Source organism: Saimiri boliviensis, chromosome 7 (assembly GCF_048565385.1).
Source record: "Saimiri boliviensis isolate mSaiBol1 chromosome 7, mSaiBol1.pri, whole genome shotgun sequence".
Classification (NCBI taxonomy): domain Eukaryota; kingdom Metazoa; phylum Chordata; class Mammalia; order Primates; family Cebidae; genus Saimiri; species Saimiri boliviensis.
Genome location: NC_133455.1, coordinates 32,851,143 through 32,871,874, shown reverse-complemented (window position 1 = coordinate 32,871,874; position 20,732 = coordinate 32,851,143). Strand labels below are relative to the sequence as shown.

General features: G+C 36.4%; 1 protein-coding gene across 4 annotated transcripts in view; it reads right to left on the bottom strand.

Annotated features, from left to right (window-relative positions):
- The window catches only part of BLTP3B (bridge-like lipid transfer protein family member 3B), an 85,979-nt gene that overhangs the window by 12,738 nt on the left and 52,509 nt on the right, over nucleotides 1–20,732 (bottom strand). For all 4 annotated transcript variants that reach the window (XM_074402361.1, XM_003929597.4, XM_010340204.3 and 1 more), the window contains 4 exons: nucleotides 15,511–15,652; nucleotides 8,008–8,201; nucleotides 6,188–7,689; nucleotides 5,393–5,568 (listed from right to left, as the gene is read on the bottom strand). In XM_074402361.1, the coding sequence (XP_074258462.1) occupies nucleotides 5,393–5,568; nucleotides 6,188–7,689; nucleotides 8,008–8,201; nucleotides 15,511–15,652 (2,014 nt within the window). The remainder of the gene's footprint in view (nucleotides 1–5,392; nucleotides 5,569–6,187; nucleotides 7,690–8,007; nucleotides 8,202–15,510; nucleotides 15,653–20,732) is intronic.

The following is a 20,732-nucleotide window of genomic DNA, read 5'->3' as shown; positions in this document are numbered from 1 at the left end:
CACTGCCACCTCCACCTGCCTCAGCCTCCCAAGTATCTGGGATTACAGGCATGCGCCACCACGCTCGGCTAATTTTTCTATTTTTAGTGGGTTTTTCTATTTTTATTGGGTTTCACCAATTAGCCAGGCTGGTGTCGAACTCCTGACCTCAAGTGATCTGCCTGCCTTGGCCTGCCAAGGTGCTAGGATTACAGGCATGAGCCATTGCGCCTGGCTCCTTTTAAAAAATTTAAAACAAAATGTTTTTTTAATTTACAGGGAAAAGAATAATTGTAAGGAGAGCAAAAAGACATGCTGAAAAACACTGACTGGATAAAATAATGGGTGGGGAAAAAAAGACAAAAGAATTGTCCTTAACTACTCTAATTAAAATAAAAAATAATAAAATAAACAGAAAGAAAAAGAGCATTCTAGGAACAGGTACAACAAACAGAGATGGAAAAGCTTATCACAGTAAAGAAAGTGACAGAAAGACTGAAGTAAACTATGATCCATCTGAAGTATAATAAGCACCTGGGAAAACATCAGAAGTAAGCTGGAGCCGCATCATACAGAGCATTGTCAGTAATGTTAAGAATTTTTAACTTAAGAGCCTTATAGCAATTGTAAGTTATTAGCAATACAGTGGTAAATGCTATGATGAAACTTGTGTTTTTTAAAAGACTATTTTGCCTGGCAGAGCACAGTGGCTCACAGCTGTAATCCCAACACTTTGGGAGGCCAAGGTGGGCGGATCACCTGAGGTCAGAAGTTTGAGACCAGCCTAGCCAACATGGTGAAACCCTATCTCTAGTAAAAATACAAAATTAGCCAGATGTGGTGGCACACACTTGTAATCCCAGCTATTTGGGGAGCTGAGGAGGCAGGAGAATCGCTTGAATCCAGCAGGCGGAGGTTGCAGTGAGCTGAGATCGCATTACTGCAGTCCAACCTGAGTGACAGAGCGAGACTCGGTCTCAAAAAAAAAAAGAGTATTTTGGCTATAGAATAAAGAATGAACTGCAAATGGACACGAAGAGATGTGGAAAGACTAGTTAAGGACCAGACGTAGGTTGATGGTCCAGCTATATGTCTATGTGTGTTCATAAATATGTACATACATTCACAAATATGTATACATGCACATATATACATACATATCTTTTTGTATACATATACCTGTGTATATATCTGACACACATATATACAAATACGTAGATAATGGCCTGGAAGTATATATACAAAAAGTGGATGGTAAAAGCAGATAAACTGGATAATATGAAAATGCCTAGAGTAAAAATTGAAGGTGTGACCTTAGTATCATCCTATTCTCCTTTTAAAATGAGAGAATATTCATATATTTCTTACAAAAAAACAAAATGCCAGAGTCTCCTTCCAATGAAAATTAATGACCCTGACATAAAAAGAGTAAGTACCTTCAAAAGAATCAGGAATGCATGTCATTAAAATGTTACAAAGTCTCCACACTTTCTAAGATCCTAAAAACAGTCTACTGCTGGAATCTATTCAAAGATAGTCATCAAAAATTGAGACAAAAATTTGTGAACAATAATACAATTATAGCACTTTTATAACTGATAAATTATAAACAATCTAAACATCCAACATCAGGAAAATGTTTAAAAGGCCATGATACATTCTTAAAATAATTTTATATAAGCTTAAAAATATTTTCAAAGGAGTTTAAATAATATTAGAGAATACTTACAGAAGATAAAAAGCAGGCTACAAACCAAACATGTAATATGACAGCAAATATACAAATATATGGGTACATACACAAATTCGTAAAGGAACAGTTGACATCTTGTGAATGTGAGACTTTTTGGTGAGTTTTTTTTTTTTTTTTTTTTTTTGAGACGGAGTTTCGCTCTTGTTACCCAGGCTGGAGTGCAATGGCGCGATCTCGGCTCACCGCAACCTCCGCCTCCTGGGTTCAGGCAATTCTCCTGCCTCAGCCTCCTGAGTAGCTGGGATTACAGGCACGCGCCACCATGCCCAGATAATTTTTTGTATTTTTAGTAGAGACGGGGTTTCACCATGTTGACCAGGATGGTCTCGATCTCTTGACCTCGTGATCCACCCGCCTCGGCCTCCCAAAGTGCTGGGATTACAGACTTGAGCCACCGCGCCCGGCCAACTTTTTGGTGATTTTACTTTCCAAATTGTAGTTGTATTTTCCACACTGACTGGTAGTCACTTTTACTTATTATTTAATTATTAGAAATAATAAAATCACTGATGATTTGAGATTAAGTAGGGTTATCTGCCACAAGAACATTGTTTTTGAAGTATATTTTGATCATAGGAAAAAAATTTTCTGTTAAGGTAGGATTTTAAGCCAGAAAGGGGGCCCAGGGGAACCAGAGCTATCTGCAAATCTAGAATATATTTTCACGACTCATATCAGTACCTCTTCTACATTCACATGATATGCTGGAAAGAAGATTGCTATGAATTGTAACGGAGTTAGACTGAGAATTTTGTAACGGAGTTAGACTGAGAATTTTTGTTTACGTACAGTACACATTCCCCAAGTCTGGGGAGCTAGAATAGCTTAATGGTTGGTTAAAAACTTGGGCTCTTCAGTCAGGCTAGCTGACAAATCTGCCTCTTACTACTTCCTGGCTATAACTGTTGGACAAAATATCTTATTTCTCTAAGCTTTAGTTTCAAAATCTATAGAAAAGTGATCAATAATAATAACTACCTCATATTATGGTCTTAATGATTAAATATGTTTCACAGCACTTGGCAGCATGACTAGGAGTGGTTCAACAAATGTTTGCTATTGTTGTTATTAAATATCATCTATCATATAAGGTAAACTGATTAGTGTCTCCCACCAAGATAAAGTAAACTGAGATCTAGTAGAGAGATTTTTCTCTGTCTTGTGTAAAGGGTGTATTTTGTTTTAAGAAGATGTGTTTGCATCAGATAGAAGAGTTCAGACTTTGAAGTCTGACTAACTGGGTTCAAATGCTAAACTCTACCACTTACTAGCAGTGTAACCTTGGGCAAGCTGCTCACCTACCTAGGCTTTGTTTGTCTCACCTATAAAATGAAGATAACAGTTCCTACCTCAATTTATTTGAAGATTAAATACATGTAAGATAGTTAAAATAGTAACTGTTATGGTAAGTCCCTAGTAAATATTAGCTTAGAATAACAAATGAGAGGCCAGGCATGGTGGCTCACACCTGTAATCCCAGCAATTTGGGAGGCCAAGATGGGAGGATCACCTGAGACCAGGAATTTGAGACCAGCCTGGCCAATATGGTGAAACTTCGTCTCTACTAAAAATACAAAAATTAGCTGGGCGTGGTGCCAGTGCCTGTAATCCCAGCTACTTGGGAGGCTGAGGCAGAACTTGAATCCAGCAGGTAGAGGTTGCAGTGAGGCGGAGGTTGCAAGTGAGCCAATATCCTGCCATTGCACTCTAGCCTGGGCAACAAGAATGAAACTGCAACTCAAAAAAAAAAAAAAAAAAAAAAAGAAGAATAACAAACAAGAAAGACAATCCCAGTTCTGTGTACAATAATATGACTATAGGAAAACGATTCAAACTTCAGGAGCCTCAGTTTCCTTATCTATAAAAGATGGATAAGAATAAGCACTTATACCTTATAGGGTTGAAGCAATTTGGTACATAGTAGACAGTAGGTTCTAGAGCCAGAACACCTGAATTTAAACCACTAACTAGTTGTGTTACTTTGAGTTAGTTATTTAACCTCTCTCTGAAGATAACAGTATACTACTAATAGAATTGTTGTGAGGATTAAATGCATTAATATATATACAAAGCATACAGAATGGTATCAACACAAAGTAAATGCTCAATAAATGTTAGCTTCTATTATTACAGGGTTGTAATTCAAATTAAAAGAAGTGAATTATTTAAGCACCTGCAATGGTTTGACTATGTCCCTTCAAAATTCATGTGATGCCAAAGTTATAGTACTAAGAGGTGGGGCATTAACAGGTGATCAGCCCATGAGAGCAGGCCCCCACACAAAGGGTTTAAGACCCTTACAAAAGAGGCTTCAGGCAGCTTCTCTTGCCCTCCAGAGGATGCAACCTTTACAATTTGATGAGGTTTGATCTTGGACTCCCCAGCCTCCAGAACTGTAAGAAATAAACTTCTGTTCTTTATAAATTACCCAGTCTGTGGTATTCTGTGAGAGCAGAACAAAAGAGATAGTGCCTGGCAATAAATGGTAGCTACTATTATGGTACTTACATTAATAATACCTGTTATGTTATATTATTACTTATTACATACTTGCTATATTAATTATATTACTAATGATCTAAACTTTTCAACGAAATCAATAGGCTTATTTCCTTTCAAATAGAAAGTAATTGAGGCCAGGTGTGGCTCATGCCTGTACTCCCAGCATTTTAGGACACCAATGCACATGGATCATTTGAGGTCAGGAGTTCAAGACCAGCCTGGTCAACATGGCAAAACCCCATCTCTAATAAAAATGCAAAACTAGCTGGGCATGGTGGTACACACCTGCAATCCCTATTACTCAGGAGGCTGAGGCAGGAGAATTGCTTGAACCCAGGAGGCAGAGGTTGCAGTGAGCCGAGATCACAATACTGCACCCCAGCCTGGGCGACAAAGTGAGGTTCCCTCTCCAAAAAAAAAAAAAAAAAAATGAAAACAGAAACTAATTCATATTTGCCACTGGTCTCCTATGTTTTTGTGTCTGCAGCAACTATTTTCTGACTAAGTCCCATACTTCTAATTCCTATTCACAAACTCCCTAATGCTTTAGTGAGGAAGATGCAACTAACACACCTTCTAAGTCATTTCTAGCAGTCTTTACTGGTGCACTGGTTGTCTCTCAATAAAATGGGGAAATCATGTAGTTCCACCATACACTATCATATATGTGAAAGAATCCTGATTTTGTAAATTAGCAGAATTCACCATGCAAATTAAGCCCACCTAATCAAATTTCCAAATATAGGAGTCTCTGTAATAGAAGCTGGTAGCCTTAATGTTGGCTGCCTTATGGTCTAAATGACTGGATACAAATAATTGCTGGATGTCAGTCATAGAGAGGCAGGAGTATTTGGTTAAAAGAAACAGTGGAACAACCATTAGAAGAAAGTTAGGTACTCTTATATAGTCCATGTATATATAAATAAGTCTTTTAGGGGGCTATAATGAACAATTGCTGAATTTAACTAAAAATAACTAAATATTAACAATTCAATGACAATTATTGAATATAGGTAAAAATATTCCGTTATTTTTAGTTATGTTCAATAACTTTAAAAAGCATGGAAACAGTTAACAATTATTAAATATAACTAGAGGCATACCCTTTCTTCTAAGGTATATGTATGTAATATAAATTCTTAAACCATATCACTTTACCTTTTTCCAAAAACATATGGCTATCGCTTCCATCACTTTCTAACAACTGTTCTTCCAATATCATGCTGTCAAGTGAAATGGTATCCAATGACATTTGTGAAGAGCTTCTTTTCATATTCTTATAAGAAACACAGAGAGGAGCCACGTTGGGTGGGTAACGTTCCTTAGGCTTTCCACTGTTAACAAAATTATTAGAAACTTATTATATATAAAGAAAAAAATTCTATCTTAAAAGATGTTTCTAACAAAATTAAAACTATGTATATGGCATCCATAGCTTAAATTATATTTAAACATATAACTGCAAAGTGTTTTCATATTTTGAAACATCTACTCTTCCACGTGTTAACAATGCCATATTTTGTCATGAGGTTTTCTGCCTCAAAATAAAATACACATGCAACAATCCTGCATGATCTGCACATGTACACCAGAACCTAAAGTACAATAAAAAAAAAAAAAAAAAAAAAGGAAAACAGGTGCTAAACAGTATAATTTTGTTTTGGTCAAAAATATATAAAACCACATATTACGTATAATACATGCCTAACGAAGTTAAGAAACATATTTACTACAGAGTTAACTTAGGGGATCTCTGACGGTAACAATGTGAAGGTTTAATTTTTAAGTTTTTCCTTACTTGTATTTTCTAATTTTCTACGATGCACATATACGATTTTACTGTAATAAATGGTATTTTAATTGATTAAAAAAAACAAAAACAAAATACACTCACATGTACACACACTCAGCAAGATAAAATAATTTTTAAAAAGGCCAATAAAATGTTGTTACCTTAAAGATGACTGTGATTTAAATGTTCTAACTGCAGGGGTCTCTTCTTTACTGATTTCTAGGTTTTCAGAGAGTGAAGCTGCTTCTGGAAGCAAATCTTCAGCTTTAAAGATCGACTCTATGGTTTCATTTCCTTTACTAGTTAAACTATTTGAAAGTATGTTTTGATTACCATCACTATCAAATGACAGCATATTCAAATCTTCTCTGTAGTTTAAAATACTACTTGAATCTGTATAAAATGAATCCTTTTTGTCACTTGTTTCTGATCCCATTTCTCCTGAACCACTTTTGTAAACAAGTCCACTACTTTCATCTTCACTTATTTTCCCTAAATGTTTATCTGATAAATAGTCCATAAAAGAAATGCCTTTTTGCAGATTTGTATCACTAGCTGATTTAAAAAGCAAAGGATCCTTTAAAGGGACATGGCTAAGGTCAACACTCATAGATCTGTTGTCCGACATATGATTAACAGTTACACTTCTAATTCTGTTTATATCCCTACTAATTTGTTTTGGTTTTGAAGACAAAAAATCCCCATTTTCTGTAGACAAATAATCAAGAACCACTGGGCTCACACTTTCAGAAACAGGAGACTTAAGAGTATTTGCTTGATCCACTGGATGGAGCAAAAGAGCCAGTTCTGCACTTCTAAGTAAAATTCCAATACAAATGGATGTCTGACTAGCAGGACTGCCAGTCACAGCTTCTACATCTTTCCTTAAGTTCTCTGAAAGCAGGATAAGTGACTCATGCAGGAAAATCAGTAGCAGATACTGGTAGTGATTAATCTGCATGCTGACATGTTTATGAACATGAACTAGGACATGAATATCTGCCTCTGACGAGGAAGGGGAAAATCTGAAAAATGTATCTGATGAAGGTTTCTGACCACCATTTGTCAAGGGCTCAGACTCTGTACTATAATACTCCTTCAAGAGCTTCTTCCGCTTCAATCGGCCAGCCAGATCACTAGATTCACTGTGTGATGTATTTAGAGACACTTGACTACAAGTCTGTGGCTCTTTTTGTGATTCTGCATATCTTGTTGGTTGACAAATCCAAATGGAAAGAGGGAATGAGTCTACAAAACTTATTGGCCGTCCTTTTCCACTTTTCATCCCTTCATAATCTATCCAAAATTGAGAAAAGTACACAGCCCAAACATCCATGGCAGCAGAAGTTTTAAGGGTGTTTTTATTCAATTGGGGAGTAATATTTCCTTTATAAACTTCATGCATTTTTGTATCTTGTTCATGAGCATGTCTCTGGAAAATTGGATGTAAAAGATTAAAACTGTCACAAGATTTGGGGAAGCTGGTATATGTTTTACTAAAAAAATCACAATCTTTAAAGTCTTGAAACAAAGCTTCTAGGTCAGAATGTCGACAGTTTGGACAGTGCCTTGTATTTGTGGCAATCATTTCAGAACTCTGAATAGAAATTGCACGTGGCTGATCTTGATGACATTCAGATTTCATTTCAGAAGGAATGACAAACTAGAAGAGAAGAAAAATTAATGTTATCCAACTGGCAAAACCATACATCTTGAAGCTAAGAGAATATGACTTAGCTCAGAAATTCTTCTTGACCTTTCCTCCAAAATATTACTTTCTTATTAAGACATAAAACACTAACTCTTCCCATCAAATCTTTTTATTAAACTGTGTAAAGAGAACTTAAATGACCACTAGAAGAGAATTATCTTTTTAAAAAACATAACATAAAAAATGAATGTAACATATATATGTACACAATAAATCGTAAAATAAAAAGAACAAAATTGAATTAAATCATTGCTACTGCTTATATGATACCTTTAGCATTAAGCCATCAACTCGAACATCAACATGCTCATCGGATTTTGAATTGTCATTCAACTTGTACACAGCCATAAACTGATTAAGACTCTGTTTTAAATCCAGCAGAAATTGATTCAACCATAGAATGCTTCTTTCATCCACAGTAAACTGTAGTGCATTCAGTTGGCTATAGAGGTTGGGAGATGGAACTGTGGAGAAAAGATTTTTTTTTTAATTTTTAATTGGATGGTTCTAAATCTTCCCTGAGAACAGAACATTCATGTTTAGTCAGTTTTATTCTCTCATAAGATAAATTTGAGGTGTTATTTATAAAATCAAAGTGATACATGTGAATGACAGCAAACACATTTAGACAAATTTTCCATGCCTCACTAACTGAAAAAAAATTTAAATATTTTAAAATATAAATCTATAAAACACATAAATGTTTTGAATATATAAATTATTCTAAAACTAACTGCATAAAACGAGAAGCATTGTTTCAATTTCTTTCCTGAGGTTGTATTCACCAAGAAGCAAACTTCTAAAAACATCTTCTTGATGAAGTATCACATCAAAGTGGTCCTCGATCACGTATTTCTGTAAAGACTTTACAACCTGAATCTTAATCTAAATCCTCTAAAACGAGAGAACTAAGTCTAATGACCAATTTCTTATGAAAGTGCTATGCTAGCAGGATCTCCTTGAAAGAAAGGACCATGCATAAATTTATTCCCCACTTTAATCAAGGCCTAGAATATCTAGAATATCAAGTATCTCCTGAATAATAAAGGGAATTCACTCTTTTTCACAGCTCTCCCAAAACAAACTAATATTTACAATTAGAGGGTACATCACTTTCTGAAATATACACATTTTTCTACCATAAAAGCCATTTTGTTTTCAAAGCACCTTGATGAAGATCCTTTATTCTAAAAATTCAGAGATATTTATTTCTACCAAAGCTAAAATTATGCATATCTAAAACACTTAGACTAAATTTAAGAAAAATAAATCTAAGGTGTAAGATATCAGTAGAGAGAGAACACGTAACAATGTCCTGAATAGGGTTTACTTGCTTATATAATTCATTTATTCATTCACCTTCCTTTAAGAGTCACTGAATGTCAACTACATTGTCTGTCTTACTCTAAGCACAAAGAACACAAAAACAAATAGGGCATGGTCCCTTTCCCTTAAAAGTTCATAGTTTATTACATGAAACAGATACAAACAAAGAAAAATTATAATTCAAGTCTATCAGAGACATGCAATTGTGCAGTAGAGATGCTTGCCTCTGGGAATAGAAATAAAGTGGGTGCTGCAGAGATTGTATCACACTCTGGAAGGAAAGAAGAAGAAGAAGGAATATCTCAACATACAGATTGAGTGATGATGGTAGCCACAGAGCAGACTAGGAAGCAAATGCTGCCCAAGAGCTACAGCACAGAAAGAACCCTGAAAGCAGATCTGGGACTGAGAAAGGAACCCAGGACACTAAGCAGTAGAAAGATCTATATGCAGTTTCCAACAGAGGTCTACTTATAAAATAGATTAGTATGTAGTTAATAATCGTTGAAATCAGCTTGTGGAAACCTACAGTATTCTGACATCACTAAGGGAAAGGAGAAGGGTGCAAATTAAATATGTAAAAGAAACACACGCATTAAAAACAAGACTAACAATGCTATACTTATTGCTACGGATTGAATTAGTCCCTCTAAAATTCATTTACTGAAGTCCTATCCCCCAGTAGCTCACAATACATTTGGAGCTAAAGCCTTTAAAGAGACAATTATGATAAAATGGGTGGCCCTAGTCCAATATGACTCATATCCTTATAAGAGCAGAACAGGATGGACACGGGGACACACACACACACACACACACACACACACACACACACGGAAGACCATGTGAAACCATAGGGGGAAGACAGCGATCTACAAGGAGAACAGTCTCAGAAGAAACAATCCTGCTGAAGTCCACCTTGGATCTCTAGCCTCAGAACTGTGAGACAATAAATTTCTGTTGTTTAACCCACCCAGTCTGTGGTATTTGTTACAGCAAGTCAACATAATACTGATTGGGGAAAAGTTGAAAGCATTCCCTCTGAGAACTGGAACAAGACAAGGATGCCAACTCTCACCACTCCTCTTCAACAAAGTACTAGAAGTCCTAGGCAGAACAATCAGACAAGAGAGAAATAAAGGGCATCCAAATAGGTAAAGAGGAAGTCAAACTGTCACCATTTGCTGATTATAGGATTATTTACCTAGAACATCCTAAAGACTCTTCCAGAAAGCTCCTAGAGCTGATAAAAGAATTCAGCAGTTTTCAGATACAAAATTAATATACACATATCAGTAGCTCTTCTATATACAGTGACCAAGCTGAGAATCAAAGAACTTAACCCCTTTTACAATAGCTCTAAAACAATAAAATAAAATACTTAGGAATATATCTAATCAAGGAGGTGAAAGACCTCTACGAGGAAAACTACAAAACACTGCTAAAGGAAATCACAGATGACACAAACAAATGGAAATACATCCCACGCTCATTGATGGGTAGAATCAATACTGAGAAAATGACCATACTGCCAAAAGCAATCTACAAATTCAATGCAATTCCCATCAAGATATCACCATAATTCTTCAAAGGACTAGAAAAAACAATTCTAAAATTCATATAGAACCAAAAAAGAGCCCGCACAGCTAAAGCAAGAATAAGCAAAAAGAACAAAACTGAAGGCATCATATTACCTGATTTCAAATTATACTTTAAGGCCACAGTCACCAGAACAGCATGGTACTGGTATAAAAATAGGCACGTAGATCAATGGAACAGAATAGAGAATCCAGAAATAAAACCAAATACTTACAACCAACTGATCTTCAACAAAGCAAACAAAAACATAAAGTGGGGAAAGGACACCTTTTTCAACAAATGATGCTGGGATAATTGGTTAGCCATATGTAGAAGAATGAAACTGGATCCTCATCTCTCACCTTATATAAAAGTCAATTCAAGATGGATTAAGGACTTGAATCTAAGCCCTAAAACTATAAAAATCTAGAAGATGACACTGGAAACACCCTTCTATATATTGGCTTATGCGAAGATTTCATGACCAAGAATCTAAAAGGAAATGTAATAAAAACAAAGATAAATTGCTGGGACTTAATTAAAGAAGCTTTTGCACAGCAAAAGGAACCGTCAGCAGAATAAACAGACAACCCATAGAGTGGGAAAAACTCTTCACAATCTATATATATCTGACAAAGGACTAATATCCAGAAGCTACAATGAACTCAAATCAACAAGAAAAAAAAAAAAAAATCCCACCAAAGGGATTGATGGCTAAGGACATGAACAGACAATTCCCAAAAGAACATATATAAATGGCCAACAAACATATGAAAAAATTCACATGACTAATGATCAGAGAAGTATAAATCGAAACCACAACGTCATACCACTTTACTCCTACAAGAATGGCTGTAATCAAAACATAGATGTTAGCATGAATGAGGTGACAGAGAACACTTCTAGACTGCTGGTGGGAATATAAACTAGTACAACCACTATGGAAGACAGTGTGGAGACTCCTTAAAGCACTAAAAGTAAGCTGGGCACAGTGGCTCATGCCTGTAATGCCAGCACTTTGGGAAGACGAGGCGGGTGGATCATAAGGTCACGAGTTTGAGATCATCCTGGCCAACATAGTAAAACCCCATCTCTAAAAATACAAAAATTAGCTGGGTGCAGTGGTGTGCACCTGTAGTCCCAGCTACTCAGGACGCTGAGGCAGTAGCATCACTTGAACCCAGGAAACGGAGGTTGCAGTGAGCTGAGATCACACCACTGCAAGCCAGCCTGCACGACAGTGAGACTTTGTCTCAAAAAAAAAAAAAAAAAAAGGCACAAAAAATAGAACTACCATTTGATCCAGCAATCCCACTACTGGGTATCTACCTAGAGGAAAATAAGTCATTCAAGATACTTGCATACAAATGTTTACAGCAGCACAATTTGCAATGGCAAAAATGTGGAAGCAACACAAATGCCCATCAATCAAAGAGTGGATAAAGAAACTGTCAGGTGTGTGTGACAGAATACAACTCAGCCATAAAAAGGAATGAATTAATAGCATTTGCAGTGACCTGGATTAGACTGGAGACTATTATTCTAAGTGAAGTAGCTCAGGAATGAAAAACCAAACATTGTATGTTCTCCCTTGTAAATGGGAGCTAAGCTATGAGGATGTAAAGGCATAAGAATGATACAATGGACTTTCAGGAGTCGGGGGAAAGGGTGGGAAAGGGGTGAGGGATAAAAGACTACAAATAAGGTGCAGTGTGTACTGCTCAGGTGGTGGGTGTATTAGAACCTGACAAATCACCACTAAAGAACTTACTCATGTAACGAAACACTATCTGTTCCTTAATAACCTAAGGAAATTTTTTTTTAAATTGACATAAAAATAAAAGAGAATAAAATTTTAAAACATTACTTGTCCAATGATATATACATATTTTTTTTTTTTGAGACGGAGTTTCGCTCGTTACCCAGGCTGGAGTGCAATGGCGCGATCTCGGCTCACCGCAACCTCCGCCTCCTGGGTTCAGGCAATTCTCCTGCCTCAGCCTCCTGAGTAGCTGGGATTACAGGCACGCACCACCATGCCCAGCTAATTTTTTTTTTGTATTTTTAGTAGAGACAGGGTTTCACCATGTTGACCAGGATGGTCTCGATCTCTTGATCTCGTGATCCACCCACCTCGGCCTCCCAAAGTGCTGGGATTACAGGCGTGAGCCACCGCACTCGGCCCCAATGATATATTTTATTTAAGAAAAACATTTATGGGGGCATGGCTGGAATACTATGATTATGCAAAAACAGACAATGGCTATGGTGAATATAGGGGCAAAGGGGAGTAGTGTAATACAGTGAGGAAAAAACAATGAATTAAGATTTACAAGACAATGCTTGAGTTTCAACTGTGCCTTTTTACTCCCTATAAGATGCTGAGCAAATGTCTTCATCTATCTGAGTTTTCTCATCTGCTTAGAAAGGCAGCTGAAAGAAACAAATGAGAAATACACACAGATAAACAAACAAACAAAAAACACTAAAGACTGTTGAAAACATGAAAACAGGATGAGATGCCAGTTTTGTTTTGTTTTTTGTTTTGAGATGGAGTTTTGCTCTTGTTGCCCAGGCTGAAGTGCAATGGCATGATTTCGGCTCATGGCAACCTCCGCTTCCCAGGTTCAAGCAATTCTTTTGCCTCAGTCACCTGAGTAGCTGGTATTACAGGCATGTGCCACCATGCCTGGCTAATTTTGTATTTTTCATAGAGATGAGGTTTCATTGCTGGTCTTGAACTCCCGACCTCAGGCGATCCGCCCACCTCGTCCTCCAAAGTGCTGGGATTACAGGTATCAGCCACAGCACCTGGTTGATGCCAGAAGTTTAACACAAATTAGGAATAAAGCAATAAAACAGATGGACATCTTTGTAATCCCCAGGATGCCATCTGTTAATCTAGCAACAAAGGCAAAACTACAGTCTGAGCATCAGAAGTTCCTTGCGAAACTAAAAACATATATTAATAGGGTGGGCACAGTGGCTTATGCCTATAATTCCAGCACTTTGGGAGGCCAAGGAGGGCAGAGCACTTGAGTCCTGGAGCTCAAGACCACCTTAACCACCATGTAGAAACCCCACCTCTATTAAAAAAAAAACAAAAATCAGCCAGTGTGGTATTGCACACCTATAGTCCCAGCTACTCAGGAGGCTGAGGCAGGCGAATCGCTTGAACCTGGGAGATGGAGGTTGCAGTGAGCTGAGATCGTGCCACTGCATTCCAGCATGGGCAACAGAGCAAGACTCTGTATCAGAAAAAAAAAAAAACAATATATATTAATAACTCAATGTTAAACAAATGGGCAAAGTAGGTCTAAGTATTTTGGAGTTCTACTTTTAAAGAAAGGGCATACAACTTGTTACCTCTGATAATGTATCCTATTTTATCTAAATACTTTCAACTATGATTTTTCACATAAAAAAGTATCACATAAAAGAGGGCAACATTTAGTTTAAGAATTCTGAGATAGGCAGATCACTTGAGGCCAGGAGTTGGATACCAGCCTGGTCACATGGCAAAACCCCATCTCTACCAAAAATACAAAAATTAGCTGGGAGTGTTGGCACGTACCTGTAGCCCCAGCTACTCGGAAGGCTGAGGCACAAGAATCACTTGGGCCCGGGTGGCAGAGGTTCCAGTGAGCCAAGATCATGCCACTGCACTCCAGTCTGGGTGACAGAGCAAGACTCTGTCTCCAAAAAAAAAAAAAAAAAAGAATTCCTAGAGGAACTGAGACAATAGCACAGAGTTTTAATATTAGAAGAATACAAATGTACAACCATTTTAATGTTAGGAAGCCCAAGAGTTTTAATATTCAAAAAATACAAATGTATAATCATTTTAATGTTAGAAAGCCAAAGAATCTTCTACAAATAAAAATTCAAGTAATTCATTTTTTCTGAAAACTGCAAATGCCAAAAGGTACCCAAAGTATACATTTGGGCATTTTAAACAGTCAAAAAAAATTCTCTACAGTTGAAAGGCCAACTTCAACTATTACTTCTTCAATAATATATAAGTGGAGTTATATAGCTGAAATATAAATGGAATTTTACTATGGAGAAACAAATGACTTCATTCTACAAATAACCTAACTTTCACTGATTCTTTAACAAACAGCTATTAGGCACAAAGTGAATTGAATATCTGGGATAAAATGAATCATAAATATCAGATGGGCTGGATGCGGTGGCTCATGCCTATAATGCTGGCACTTTGGGAGTCCGAGGTGGGCAGATCACTTGAGATCAGGAGTTCAAGACTAGCCTGACCAACATTATGAAACCCTGTCTCTCCTAAAAATACAGAAAAATTATCTGGGTGTGGTAATGCATGCCTGTAATCCCAGCTACTCAGGAGGCTGAGGTACGAGAATCTCTTAACCCGGGAGGCCGAGGCTGCAGTGAGTCAAGATCACACCACTGCACTCCAGCCTGGGCAACAGAGTAAGGCTCTGTCTAAAAAAACAAAAACAAAAGTAAAAACAAAAACAATAAAAACCCCTCATGATTCCTGCCATCAAGGATTCTACAAGCTAGGGAGGGAAAAGGATATATGACCAAATAATAACAACATGTAAAACTGTTAGACTAGAGTTATGTACTGTACGTAATAACAATGAAAAACAACAGGGGCCAGGCACAGTGGCACTTTGGGTGGCCAAGCAGGAGTACTGCTTGAGCCCAGGAGTTTGCGACCAGCCTGGGCAACATAGTGAGACGCTATTTCTTAAAAAAATAATAATATAATAAAACAAGGAACAATATAGTTTTATTTCTTTTTTCGTATCTATAAAACTCAAAAATATTAACAAGAAAAAACACCTTCCCAAATAAAGGACAAATAATAATAGAAAACGCTCTTACTTGGAAAATCCTTTCCATCTGGATAGTAATATTCTGTGAATTCTATATAGACAGCTGACATTTCTTGTGGAAGATATAGGGATTTTTTATTGCAGCAAATCATACTTTTGGGGGAAGAACGACATTGTTCTGCTGTAGAGACCTGAAAAGATAAACAAGTTTACTGAAATCACACTGAATAAAAACCTTTCAAAATAATTTATGCAACCCAGACAGTACTTTTAAAACTACTTTCAAAAATTTGCTAATGGTTAATTTCCAGTGTAAACTTTATTATATATTTAACTTTACATGGAATTATTTTTAAACACCCATCAACTATTCAGAAAACTCTATAACCTTTTTGGACCCTTATCAATCACAAAATCAACATTGTACATCATTTCTTGTGAACTTATTATTGTGAGCCTTAAAACAACAGATAGAAAAATAATGATAATGATATTCTATCAGATAATATAGATAAGTAAACGGCAGTCAGGACATAGATCCAAGTCCTCAGATCCAGAATGCTTCCATGTATGCTATTTAAAATAATTATTTATCATAATTTCTCCATTATGAAAAATAATAGAGCTATACACAGTTTCAGCTTGAGATAATAAAAATTCTGAAGATGAATAATGGTACTGGTCACAGTAATATGAATGTATTTAATGTCAATTATTACATTATATACAGATTAGTAATATTAACATAGATATAGACATAGATTTGTTTTTTTGATAGAGATGGGGTTTTGCCATGTCAGTCAGGCTGCTCTCAAACTCCTGACCTCAAGCGATCCACCCACCTCAGCCTCCCAAAGTGCTGGGATTACAGGATTGAGCCACTGCACCCAGCCGACATTATTAGGTTGGTCCAAAAGTAATTTCAGTTTTGCCATTACTTTCAATAGCAAAAACCTAAATATATATTAATATAAATATAAAAAAAATATATAAAATTATAGTAAATTCAGTCATATCTTACAATAAAAAATAACTAATTTAAAAATAATAAGTATAAACACTTCTGTCAAATAGTTTGATTGCTTAAATTATTTTTCCAAAAAGACATTTATATACAAACCAATAAATGTGATTTACTACATAAACAGAACTAAAAACAAAAACCATATGGTTATCTCAATAGACAAAGAAAATGCTTTTGATAAAATCCAATGGCCCTTCATGATAAAAACCCTCAACAAACTATGAATCGAAGAAACATACCTCAAAATAGTAAGAGTAATCTATGACAACTCACAGCCAACATCATTCTGGAGGGACAAAAACTGGAAGCATTTCCCTTAAGGAATGGAACAAGACAAGGATGCCCCTCCCACCACTCCTATTCAACACAGTACTGGAAGTTCTAGTCAGAGCAATCAGGCAAGAGAAAGAAAGAAAAGGCATCCAAATAGGAAAATAAATCAAATTATCTCTCTTTGCTGACAATGATTCTATATCTAGAAAACATTAAAGACTCCACAAAAAGGCTCCCAGGACAGATAAGCAACCTCAATAAAGTTTCAGGACTCAAAATCAATGTAAACAATCAGTAGTATTTACCTATATCAATAACATTCAAACTGAAAATCAAATTAAAAAACAACAACAACAAAAACACCTAGGAATACATCTAACCAAAAAGGTGAACGATCTCTACAAAAACTGGACCAGTCACGACGGCTCATACCCAGCACTCTGAGCGACTAACAAGGGCAGATCACTTGAGGCCAGGAGTTAGACCAGCCTGGCCAACATGGTGAAACCCCACCTCTACCAAAAATACAAAAATCAGCTGGGCATAGTGGCACACGCCTGCAATCCCAGCTACTCGGGAGGCTGAGCAAGAGAATCGCTTGAACTCGGAGGCAGAGGTTGCAGTGAGCTGAGATTGCGCCACTGTATTCCAGTCTGGGCAACAGAATGAGACCCTGTCTCAAAAAAAAACAAAGAAGTCCATACTGCTCAAAACAATCTACAGTCAACGTCATTCCTATCAAACTACAAATATCATTTTTCACAAAATCAGAAATAAATATTTAAAATATTTAAAAATTCATATGGGATCCAAAGAAGAACCTGAAGAGTCAAAGCAACCCTAAGAAAAAAGAACAAAGCTGGAGGCATTATATTACCTGACTTTAGACTGTAAGGAACCAAAACAGCATGGTACTGGTACAAAAACAGAGACATAGATCAATGGAACAGAACAGAGAACCCAGAAATAAAGCTGCACACCTATAACTATCTGATCTTTGACAAATTCGACAATAATAAGCAATGGGGAAAGGACCCCCCCATTCAATGAATGGAGCTGGGATTACTGGCTAGTCATAGTTAGAAGAATGAAACTGGACCCCTACCTTCTACTATATACAAAAATTAACTCAAGATGGATCAAAGATTTAAATATAAGAGGTCAAACTATAAAAGTCCTAGAAAAAAAGCTAGGAAATACCATTCTCGACATAGGCTTTAGCGAAGAATTTACGGCTAAGATCTCAATGGCAATCACAATGAAAACAAAGCTAGACAAGTGAGACCTCATTAAAGAGCTTCTATACAGCAAAATAAACCATCAACAGACATCCTACAGAACGGGAGAAATATTCACAATTATTTAAGAATTGTGAATATTTTTTCTGACAAAAATCCAAAATCCAGAATCTATAAGGAACCTAAACAAAAGTCAACAAGCAAAAACCAAACACCATTAAAAAGTGGACAAAGGACATGAACACACAATTCTCAAAAGAAGACATGTGCAGCCAACAAGCATATGAAACAATGCTCAACATATCACTAATCATCAGCAAAATGTAAATAAAAACCACTGTGAGATACCATCTCACATCAGTCAAAATGACTACTATTAAAAAGTCAAAATACAGATGCTGGTGAGGCTGCAGTACTGCATGTTCTGACTTACAAGCAGGAGCTAAATGTTGGGTACACTTGGAGACAAAAAAGGGAACAACAGACATTGGAGACCCCAAAAGGAGGAAGGGAAGGAGAACAAAGGCTGAAAACCTAACCGCTGGGGTACTACGCTCACCACCTGGATGATGGGATCAATCACATCCCAAACCTCAGCATGATGCAATATAACAATGTAACAAACCTGCACAGTACCTGAGTTTAAAATAACAGTTGGATTTTTTTTTTTTTGAAAAAACTATTAGTTTTAAGGTTCTGGTTACATTTTTTTTCATCCATTTCTCCTAGTTAATTACATCAAAAATGTATATATTAATATTCACAAAGTTCAACTAATAAAGTTTTATCAGTTTCATTTATTTGTATTAGCTTAGTAGACCCAGGGATGCGGCTTAAGATTTTTTTTTTCTATTCATCATTCAATTTTTTTTCCATTCATCATGTCTCATATGAAGTGGAATAATTTTTCAATGGTTTATTTATGGTTCCTCTTACATAAACTGCCTAATCAATATTTCTCTTTTTTTTTCTGAGATGGAGTCTCACTCTGTCATCCAGGCTGGAGTGCAGTGGTGCAATTTTGTCTCACTGTAACCTCTGCCTTCTGGGTTGAAGTGATTCTCATGCCTCAGCCTCCTGAGTAGCTAGGATTATAGGCACACACCATCACTCCCGGCTAATTTTTGTATTTTTACTAGAGAGGGGATTTTGCCATGTTGGCCAAGCTGGTCTCCAACTCCTGACCTCAAGTGATCTGCCTGCCTCAGCCTCCCAAACGGCTGGGATTACAGGCATGAGCCACCGTGCCCAGCCAAATTGCTTAATCAATCATTTTAATTTGTACAGTCTATAAATTCAAGTCAGTTCCTTACAGTATCTAATTAAAAAGCTTTTCTCTAAATATAAGGAAAAAAATTCTTTTCAATTCAAAGTGTCAACTTATTTTAACAAATAACAGTTTCTTTTTTCCTTTAATAATTAAAAACCTATTCAAATTGGGACAAACATACTATCTATCCTCTGTTCTTCTACTTACTTTTGTTTATTTTGTTTTGTGTTTGATATGGTTATGTATGTATATGTGGGGTTTCTTACTGTATTTCACTTGCAACCATGTAGGAGTATAAGTGATTCTTCTCATTTTCACATAAGTTTATTTAAATCTTAAAATTTAAAGTCTTTTAAAAAGCTGCAGTACATATGTAGTCATGCACCATATAATGACATTTCTGCCAATGACAGGCCACTTATAAGATGCTGATCCCATGAGATTATAACAGAGCTTTTATACTGTATTTTTACGGTATATTTTCTATGTTTTATTATGTTTAAATACACAAATGCCATTGTGTTATAACTGCTACAGTATTCAGTACAGTAACATGATATACAGGATCACAGCCTAAGAGGAATAGGATATACCATATAAGCTAGGAGTGTAAGTAGGCTACATACCATCTAAGTACGGTTTATGACATTCACAAAATGATGAAATAATATTCCCATCATTAAGCAACACATGAGTGTATATCGAATGTAAAAAAAAAGTAGTAACTGCACAATGAAAGCAACTGCTAAATCAGAGTTTCTCAAAATTGGCACTTTTGACATTTTAGGCCAGCTAATTCTTCCTAACAATTAGGAGAACTGACCAGCACATTGTAGGATGTTTAGCAGCATCACTGGTCTTTATTCACTAGAGGTCAGCAGCGTCCCTGTTCAGTTGTGACAACCAAAACTATCTTCCGATATTGCCAAATGTCCCCTCGGGAGCAAAATTGGTCCCAGAGGGGAATCATTGAGTTAAATAAAAACTTTTCAAATAAACTAAGTCTCAAAGCCATAGACTTATGAAAATAAACCAGAACAATTTATAAATGATAATACAAGTCTAGAAATCTTTTATTTTTTAACATTGGTCATATATTCCTATTGTATTGGTCTCAAACATTGCAATTAGACCATGTTAGGTGATTATAAGCTAAGACTTAGTATAAATAGGACAGAGTTCTTAGCTACAGAATTATATTCACAGTGTAGCCAATACAGTATATACAGCATACTGTAGTTCCATACAGCCAAAAGGAAATTGGTCTCCCTTTGATCCTGCTCCTGGGAAGCAACTAGGAATTGGAATTTACTATTCACAGTGGGCCCCTGATAGAGTTTGGATACTGTGTCCTCTAAATCTAATGTTCAATTGTAATCCCCCATGTTGGAGGTGGAGCCTGGTGGGGGGTATTTGAGTCATGGAGGTGAAAACCTCATGGCTTGGTGATGTGCTCACAATAGTGA